At 51.2% G+C, this 10,000-nt stretch overlaps 1 protein-coding gene across 4 annotated transcripts in view; it reads left to right on the forward strand.

The window, feature by feature from the left end:
* The first annotated feature begins 5,533 nt into the window (after positions 1 to 5,533).
* Positions 5,534 to 10,000, forward strand: part of PEMT (phosphatidylethanolamine N-methyltransferase) — a 90,537-nt gene continuing 86,070 nt past the window's right edge. For 3 of the 4 annotated variants that reach the window (XM_011952145.1, XM_011952146.1, XM_011952147.1), the window contains exon 1: positions 5,534 to 5,712. In XM_011952145.1, coding sequence (XP_011807535.1) covers positions 5,617 to 5,712 — 96 coding nt within the window. In that variant the 5' untranslated portion in view covers positions 5,534 to 5,616. The remainder of the gene's footprint in view (positions 5,713 to 10,000) is intronic. The other variant, XM_011952148.1, reaches the window with a different exon arrangement.

Here is a 10,000-nt window from a genome sequence, read left to right on the forward strand (position 1 = left end):
GCCGAACTTCAATCTTAATAGGTAGGTTTGGTCTCTTATTTAGGTAACAGACTTAGTCACCCTCCCCATTCCACAGACACGGTCAATGAGGCCCAGAAAAGTGGCTTTCCCAAGATCACCCATCTCAGAGTGGCAAAGCTTACAGCATTCATTCACTCATTGTATATTCAGTGCCTGCTTTGTGCCAGAGCTAGGTACCCAGGAGAGGGCGGTGTACAAGCAGATAGAAATCCCTGTCCTCAGGACAGGGCACGGTGGCTCATGCCTGTAATCCCAGCACTCTGGGAGGCCAAGGCAGGTGGATCACCTGAGGTCAGGAGTTCAAGACAAGCCTGGCCAACATGGCAAAACCCCCTCTACTAAAAGTACAAAAAAATTAGCTAGGCATGGTAGTGTGCGCCTGTAATCCCAGCTACTCGGGAGGCTGAGGCAGGAGAATCCCTTGAACCCGGGGTTGGGGGGAAGTTGCAGTGAGCTGAGATTGTGCTACTGCACTCCAGTCTGGGTGACAGAGTGAGATTCCGTCTCAAAAAAAAAAAAAAAAAAAAAGACATCCCTGCCCTTAGCCGGGCATGGTGGCATGTACTTGTAGTCTCAGCTATTCCGGAGACTAAGTCAGGAGGATTGCTTGGGCCCAGGAGTTTAAACTCAGCCTAGGTAACATAGCCAGACCCTGTGTCTTAAAACAAATAAAACAAAAAACAAATGAAAAAGGCCAGGGGTGGTGGCTTATGCCTGTAATCCCAGCACTTTGGGAGACTGTGGCAGGTAGATCACCTGAGGTCGGAAGTTCAAGACCAGCCTGGCCAATATAGTGAAACCCTGTCTCTACTGAAAAATAGAAAAATTAGCTGGGTGTGGTGGTGGGCACCTGTAGTCTCAGCTACTCCAGAGGCTGAGGCAGGAAAATTACTGGCAGAGGTTGCAGTGAGCAGAGATCACCTCACTGCACTCTAGCCTAGGCGATAGAGCAAGACTCCATCTCAAAAAAAAAAAAAAAAAAATCTCTGCCTTGGTGAAGTTCCCCTCATAGATGATAGGGGATGGACAGGGAATGACACTATACAAAATAAATAAATGCACTAAATACATTTGTTAAATGATACGGCCCATGTAGAGAAAGTTGGAAGAGGCCCATGGCAAGTGTAGGGAGGTCAGCATGTTCAACAGGGTGGAGAAGTGGAACTTGAGCAGAACCCAGAGGAAGTGAAGAGGGTCCTGGAAGGAAATGCCAGGAAGAGCAACCCAGGTGGAGGACACAGCACATGCAAATGCCCTGTGGTGGGTGTGTACCTGGGGTATTTAGGACCTCCAGAGGCCAGCAGGAAGGCAGGGGTTTGTGCTCTGTGGACACTGAGGGGCAGTGAGGCCCTGCCAGCACCAACATCCTTGCTGGTGTTTCCCAGGCTGGCCTAGGCTGTGGTCAACTGGGTTCAGGTGACTTCACTCCCATGCCCTCTTCCCAGCAAGTAGTAGGTCCTTGGGGAAGGGGCTTCTTCCAAAGCTCAGGGTCGATGGGAGTGGGGAGGGAATTCGTGATCAGGGGACACATCTCCAGATGACATCTCCCCTGCCCCAGTTCCCATCCTCTGGTTCCTGGAGCCACCAGGGGTCGGATGAGGGCAATCAGGCCTGAGTCTGTGAAGGGGATGCCAGGCATTGCAGCCACAGCCCTTCACCACCCTCCTGGTTTTAAAGCACTCCCAGTGACAATAGGGTTTCTGATAACCTGCAGTACATGCTGTCTGGGGAGCAGCTCTGGCCACCCATCCTGGCCCCTTCCCACCCATCTCCTCCCAGGAACTCTGGCAGGTCCCTAAGCTGTCAGCCAGCCCTGCTGGCCACCAGTGGTGTCCTAAATCCCAGCAGCATGTCCATGAGTGTGACCTTAACCACCAAATCTCAATTATATAGAAAGGAGGGAAACATTGTTTTTTTTCTTTTTTTTGGAGACAGGGTCTCACTCTTGTCACTTAGGCTGGGGTACAGTGGTGCAATCACAGCTCCCTGAAGTCTCTCTCCTGGGCTCAAGTGGTCCTATCACCTTAGTTTCCTGAGTAGCTGGGACTACAGGTGCGTACCACCACACCCAGCTAATTTTTTTTTTTTTTTTGTAGAGATGGGGTTTTACCATGTTGCCCAGGCTCGTCTCGAACTCCTGGGCTCAAGCAATCCGCCTGCCTTGGCCTCCCCAAGTGCTGAGATTACAGGCATGAACCACTGCGCCCAGCCTGGACATTTTCTTAGAGCCCACTGTATGCCAGGCACTTTTGTACGAGTTACTACCTCTAATCCTCACAACAGCCTCACTGAAGGGTTATTATACTCAAGAGATACTCTATGATAGAAATATTCTATTTTATGAACAGAAAATAGATTCAGAGTAGGGAAAGGTTTAGATTTTACCCAAAGTCACCCAATAAGCACATGTTAATTTTAGCATTAAAACCCCATTTTAGTGATTGCTGGGAGTTTCTGCAACCTGATTCAGAATTCATGAGCCGGGGAGGTGGGGGTAGAGAAAAGAGAGGCCATCAGGAGGTTCGCCCTGGGAGCTGTTCCATGATAAATGGTTTCCTATATCTGAAGAGCTGAATCAAGGGCCAAAGAGAGAGAACCCTGCAGGTAGAAAGGAACTTTTGTTTGGTAAAGCTTCAGGAAGGGTGACTTTGGGTTAGTGTGTAGTATGAATAACCACCCCTGTCCATCAGTGGAGCAGGCCACCTCAAGAGGTGGGGAACCTGTCATCACTCTCATTACTGGGCACATGTAAGCAGAACTATCTGTTTGCCCAAGATGCCACAGAAGGAATGTTCCAGTGAGGGAGGTTGGCCTGGATAATTTCTCTACAAGCTCTCAGATTTGGGAGCTTTCGAAGGGCCTAGGCAAGTACTTGTGCCCCAAAGTATGTTTGGCAGGGTTTTTTTTTTTTTTTTTAAGATGGAGTCTCACTCTGTCGCCCAGGCTGGAGTGCAGTGGCACAGTCTCAGCTCACTGCAACCTCCACCTCCCAGGTTCAAGCGATTCTCCTGCCTCAGCTTCCTTAGTAGCTGGGATCAAAGGTGTGCAGCACCATGCCTGGCTAATTTTTGTATTTTTAGTTGAGATTGGGTTTCACCTTGCTGGCCAGGCTGGTCTTGAACTCCTGACCTCGTGATCTGCCCACCTTGGCCTCTCAAAGTGCTGGGATTCCAGGCATGAGCCACTTAGTCCAGCCTGGCCCAGGCTGGAGTGCAGTGGCATGATCTCGGCTCACTGCAGCCTCCACCTCCTGGATTCAAGCAATTCTCCAGACTTAGCCTCCTGAGTAGCTGGGATTACAGGCGTACACCACCATGCCCCGCTAATTTTTGTATTTTTAGTGGAGACGGGGTTTCTCTGTGTTGGTCAGGCTGATCTGGAACTCCTGACCTCATGATCCGCCTGCCTCGGCCTCCCAAAGTGCTAGGATTACAGGCGTGAGCCAGGCAGGAGGTTTTTATCTGACTTGTTTCAAGCTGCAAATCTGTCTCCTGGGTGGGGTGTTTGCTTTTCACAGAGGAAGGGTGGCCCGGGTGGGGTAGGCTGGAGTGGCGCATCGGATTGCATCAGTTCTGGTGTGACCTCTTACAGTTGCCTTACTTTGTTTTCAGATAAAGCAAACACACAAAAATTAGTCTTCTGGGCTTAACAAAACAACAGGAGTGACCAGTTAGGTCAGAAGACTGGAGCATCAGTGAAGTGGATGTGTGGTAGGCAGAGGGAAAAGGCTTACTAAGAAGCCCTCCCGCTGCCAGGGGCTCCTCAGAAATGGCTCTGCCTCTAGCAGCTCTGCCTGGACACTGAGCAGGGAAAGGCTTCTGACACTCATTAGTAATAGTGGTAAGTCAAGAGAACCAGCTCTGAACCTGTATCCCCAGCCCTGCCGGGGGCCAGTGCTTACTGAGCACTTCCCACAGGCCAGTTCCTGGGTGAGAGTTTTACCAACATGTATTTCCCTTTTACTTTGAGGAAAATGAAGGTGGGCTCAGTCACAGAGCTAGTGCATGCTCCAAAGCTTTCTGTCTCCTTGGTTGGCCTGCCCCATCCTAGCGATGTTGTGAAGATTGGGACTACCTATAAAGCAGCACACAGTGGCTGCTCAGTAAATGCTCAATACTGGTAGGTGCTGTGGGCCAAGATGGAGAGAAATGGGCCACGTGGAGCAGGAAGCAGCTGACTGCAGAAGTCCTGCCTGAGTCCCCAGCAGGCTGGGTGACTGAGCAAATCTTAGAACCTCTCAGTCTATTTCCCCATATTACACAACACCTGGCTACAGAAGGGTTTCTTTTTTTCTTTTTCTTTTTTTTTTTTTTTTTGAGACAGAGTCTCACTCTGTTGCCCAGGCTGGCGTGCAATGGCGCCATCTCTGCTCACTGCAACCTCCGCCTCCTGGGTCAAGCGATTCTCCTACCTCAGCCTCCTGAGTAGCTGGGATTACAGGTGCGCCCCACCACGCCCGGCTAATTTTTGTATTTTTAGTAGAGACGGGGTTTCACCGTGTTGGTGAGGCTGGTCTCCAACTCCCGACCTCAGGCGATCCGCTCACCTCGGCCTCCCAAAGGGTTGGGATTACAGGCGTGAGCCACCACACCCGGCCTACAAAAGGGGTTCTTTTGGGACCCAATCATCTAAACTCTTCCCTTCAATTTGCCCCCCTCCATCACTACTCCACAGCTCACCTGTCTTTTCTCTGTTCTTTAGGTACCCGTCCTATCTCCAGGCCTTTGTACATACCATTCGTCTTCCCTTGTTTGCCCTGCCCTCACACTTGGCACGTCTGGCACCTCCCCTGCACATTCTAAGACAGCATCCCTCCCTACCATTTGATCCACCCCGTTTTTTGCATCACAGTAGTCATCCAAATTATAACCCTTTATTCACGTTTTGTCTTTTATCTCAGGAGGCAGCGAGGGTGGGGGACTCTGTGTTGTTCCCTCCAGTACCCTCAGCGCACAGACTAGTTCAGAAAATACTCGAGAATGAATGAGAGAATGAATGAAAAAATGAGTGGACGAGGGGTCTTTGGCAGAGCTAAAGAGCCTGGTTGCCGCGGGGGCGGGAAGCTCCAGGCAGTGCTTGTTCCGCACCGCCCCCAGAGTAAAGTGAATTTCAGAAGGGGGCGGGGGGCCCTGGGAGTGTGTTACCCAGGCCAAGTCCAACTCCGCAGGGGGCTGGGCGGGAAACTACTTATAGCTACGACCCGCGGCCCGCGGCCTCTAGCCCCATCGCCGCCAGCCAAGGGCAGCGACGCCAGGTAAGTTGGAGGGTCCGGTGCAGCAGCCGGCGACCAAAGGCACCGGTGGGGAGGTCGGATCCAAGGGGATTCTGCCGCGTGGCTGCCTCGGAACCGGCAGGCTGTGCCGCGAAAGACACTGGGACTTGTAGTTCTCATCTCTTCTAGACGGTGTCGAGAGCTCTCAGATAAAGAGGCGCTTCGCGGTGATGGGGAACTACATTTCCCAGAAGGCCAGGATATGTTGGGGTCCCCGGGAAAGCGCCCCGGCTGGCGGCACTTACTCGGCGCTATAGGGCCCGTTCCGGGGGCGCGTGGCTGCAGGAGGGGGCCTGCGTGGTTCCTCCTGAGGCGGCCCCCGGATGAAGAGATCTGGGGACCCGGGAGCCAAGCCTAGGAGTAGCTCGGTGGCGGGCCCTGACTGCTGCGGAGGCCTCGGCAATATTGATTTTAGGCAGGTACTGACCGCACCGGACCGCTGCGGAAACGGGGAGAGGGATCTGGAAGGCCTGAGGGGCGTGAAAGCGTGCGGCGAGGGGGCGGGGCCGCTAGTTCCCAGGCAATGGAGGCGTGGCGTGGCAGGGGCGGGGCGCTGCGTGCGGGGGCGCTGCGTGCGGGAGCGCTGGCTGTTGTCTCTGTGTGTGCGTGTGCGCGCGCGTGTAAACCTCACATTGCGTAAGTCAGAGAGGGGGGCGTTCCTGAGCTCGTCTGGTTGTGTGCCCGTGTGTGGCCCTGAAATTGTGTGAGTCTCAGAGGTTGTGCGTGTTAGTCTTTGGACTTGTGTCTCACTGAAATTATGTGATGCTCTTAGAGTGTGCGGGAGAGTGAGTGTGAGTGTGTATGACCGAGGCTGTGTGTGACTGAGTGACTGAGCGTGGGCGAGGGTGAAGGAGACCCATTATATGTTTGGGAGTGTGTTGTGTGGCCCCTGCTCCCGTCCATCCCCCAGGGTCAGGAGGCCAGCTTTTGCCCAGAGGCAGGAGAGTGATGGGGATCCTGCATCTCTCCCAGCTGGCCCTGAGCAGGCTGCAGACCACTGTCCAACCCATTCGGGGCCAGGATGGGTGCGACCGGCCCCAAAAGCTGGGGACCTGGCCAGCCTGCTGAGGCTGCCCTCTACAGAGTCCTAGGCCGGAGAGTGCCTGTCCTGGCATCTCCCCAGGCTCCCAATTTCAGTGGATTCCAGTTTCCAACCTCTCCTGCATTCTCCCTTCTATCAAAGCTTCCTCTGAGATACTCCATTTACCTTTTTCATCACCCACTCTTCATGAAGCCTGTAAGGCACATCTCTTCTCTAAGCAGCTTCTAATCCAGTTCTTTCACTCCCTTCATTCCTTACTCACATGTGCATTTATTCACTCACTGATCCAGCCAGTATGATTCAGGGCCTGCTGAGGGCCTCCTGTCACTCAGAAGGTTAAGGACACTTCTTTCACTGAGCTTTCATTCTAGGGAGGGAGACTATAGGCCTGGAAAGCCAGAGAGTTATCTGAAGGCGCTAACACCAGTTAGTGTTTTGAAGAGTGAATTGAAATCCCAAGAGAGCCTGTTGCCCTATCTGCGAGAGAGGGACCTGGGATCTGAGAGCCAAAGGGTCAGTCAGTGGGGCAAGATGCCCCAGTGGAGGGAGGCAGGTGTGAAGCCCTCCAGGAGGCGCAGGAGCAGATGGGCCGCTGGCCCTGAGGGAGTGCAGGGCCGTTGGCCAGATCGGTGCTCAGCAGAGGACAGGAAGAAAACTATTACTTTAGTAAACTGTTTATTGAATTACAACATGCAGTCAGATGAGTGACAGGTCCTACCCCTACAGCTCCTGCATTTTCACCAGGTGAACCTATATCTGATAATCCTCAGATCAAGATGGGAGGTCATGATCACCTCCAGGGGCTGCCCTCAGAAGCCACCACGTAGAAGGGTGGGTGAGGGAGCCATGTAGAAGGGGGGGCAGAATGCAAGAGGGCAGTGTCCTGTTGCAGACCCAGCTAGGGGCTGCCCCAGGGCCTGCCAGTGGGCAGGGGAGACTAACTGGGTGTGTGAGGGATGGGCTTCTCTGCTCTTTTCGTTTCTCCCTGGGGCTGTGTAGCTGGAGAGAGCTGGGGCTGGGGTTTGGGTCAGGGTGACCCTCGTTGACTAACATTCTGTTTTTCTTCTGCTGTCCTTGTTGGTGCAGTTAAGCTTCCTGTTGCCAAGGGATTTTTCTTAAAAAAAGAAGGAAAGAAAGAAACACACAACGTACAACATTACGTATTTGCTTATGTGGTAGCTCTCCTCCCTCCTCAATCGAAATCTCGGGTTTTAAAATATGTCAGTCCCTGGCCTGAGAGAGTTGCAAGGGTTTTCTCCACCCCATGGGTGTCTGAGCTGCAGGATCTTAGGTGCTAACCCTGTGCTGTCCAGTAGAAACATCATGTGCCACATGCATAATTTGAACCGTTCTGGTAGCCATGTTAAATTAGTAAGAAGAAATGGAAAATAGCAAAGAAATAGAAAAAATAATTTTAACAATATATTTTCTTGTTTTCAAAATATATATCAAAAATATTTCATCACGTGGTACTCCAAGCTTGTGGCACTGCCTGTGACCAGTGACTGCCATGTCATAACAAACAGTGCTGCTCTGGGTACCATGCCCTCCACCAGCTCTTTTCTGGGCCCGTTTCAGCAGGTACAGAATCTTGCATTTGTTTTTAATAAAAAAAAAAAAAAAATCAGCCGTTGGGGCCGGGCATGGTGACTCACACCTATAATCCCAGCACTTTGGGAGGCCGAGGTGGGCGGATCACCTGAGGTCGGGAGTTTGAGACCAACCTGACCAACATGGAGAAATCCTGTCTCTACTAAAAATACAAAAACTTAGCTGGGCATGGTGGCGCATGCCTGTAATCCTAGCTCCTCAGGAGGCTGAGGCAGGAGAATCACTTGAACCCGGTAGGTGGAGGTTGCGGTGAGCCGAGATCATGCCATTGTGCTCCAGCCAGGCCAACAAGAGCAAAACTCTGTCTCAAAACAAAAACAAACAAACCAAAATATCAGCCGTTGGACTGAGGAGTTAGGGTGAGGAGTGTGCCCGCTGCAGCCTCATTGACTGAGGCCCTTTTGCTCCTTGTTGCCCTCCCTGCCAGGGGATTCTGGAGCCTCGCTCCTCAGCTGGGCAGCTGCCCGAAGGCAGTGGGGTGGCAGATGGATGAGAGCAGGGTCTGCATCTTGCTGTCCACAGGCAGGGGCACCTCCAGGATTCAGAAGATGGCTCCAGTAGGGCCTAGGGGTATGGGCACCGAGGCTGGCAGAGCACACTGAGGTCCTCAGAGCAAGGGCACATGCCCAGGTCTCAGGTCCCTTTTCCGTAGAGAATCACCTGCTTACCAGAGCGGGTGAGTGATGATGTCTCCAGCTTGGTGTTGGTGTTAAGAAGAATGGGGACAGTAAGGGGGTTATGGTGAAGACCAGAATGAGATGAGAGGTGTAGAGAAGCCTTAGGAAGTGTCGAGTGCAGCCCACCTGAGGGTGGTCTTCAAGAAGGCGAAGCCCTTGTATTCAGAAGGCTCAGAGACCTGGGGCTGGGGACACAGGTCACTGTGTGTAGTATGGGCACCTGAGCAAGGCGCTGGAGGCAAAACCCTGATGCCTTTCAGAGAAAGATGTTTGCCTCTATACAAAATGGTTTCTAAAACTTTTTTGATTGCATTACTTTAGTTGAAATAAACATTAGGCTGTTATATTAGATGAGTTAGTCTGTAGTGTTTTCAAGGCTATACATTTTGTCTTCAGTAATTTTGGCATCAGCCAAGACAGGGCAGGGTTGAGGCTTTCCATGCAGCTCATCAAAACCTTGGGCAAATGACAGACACTCGTGGAGGTTGTTTCCCCTGCCTCTGTTGAGATGATACTGTTTTTCCTCATTGAGCTGTAAATATTAATTACATTGATGTTTTGAATGCTGAGCCAGCTCTGGATTGCTGGGGTGATCCCTGGCTGGTCCTGACGTGTTATCATCATCCTTTGTATATATTGCTGGATTTGATTTGCTCTAATTTTGGGGGGGATTTTCTTTCTTTGTCTGGTTTTATTTGATTTATTTATTTTAAGACAGAGTCTCGCTCTGTCGCTCAGGCGTGTATTCAGGAGTGCAGTGGCGTGATATCAGCTCAGTGCAACCTCTGCCTCCTGAGTTCAAGCAATTCCCCTACCTCAGCCTCTGGAGTAGCTGGGATTACAGGTGCACCCACCACCATGCTCGGTTTCTTTTTTTTTTTTTTTTTTTATTTTTAGTAGCAACAGGGTTTCACCATGTTGGCCAGGCTGGTCTCGAACTCCTGACCTTAAGTGATCCACCCACCTTGGCCTCCCAAAATGCTGGGATTACAGGCGGTGAGCCACCGCACTGGCCTGGTTTTAGTGTTAGGGTAATACAGTGAGTTGGGAAGTGTTGCCTCCCTCTTCCATATTCTGGAAGAGATTGTGTGGAATTGGAATTATTTTTTTCCTTAAATGTTTGGTAGAATTCATCCAGGGAAACCATCTGGGCTCAAGGTTTTTCTTTTTTTAGGTTTTTAAGCCATGAATTCAATTCCTTTAAAAGATAAAGGATTATTTCTTGAATGAATTTTGGCAGTTGTGTCTTGCAAGAATCAGTTCATTTCATCTAAGTTACTTAATTTGTGTTATTCATAGTATTCCCTTATTATCACTTTAATGTTTGTGAGGTCAGTAGAGAAGTCCCCTCTTTTATTTCTGATATTAATAGTTCGT

The sequence above is a fragment of the Colobus angolensis genome, unplaced genomic scaffold (genome assembly GCF_000951035.1).
Source record: "Colobus angolensis palliatus isolate OR3802 unplaced genomic scaffold, Cang.pa_1.0 Scaffold335, whole genome shotgun sequence".
Lineage (NCBI taxonomy): Eukaryota > Metazoa > Chordata > Mammalia > Primates > Cercopithecidae > Colobus > Colobus angolensis.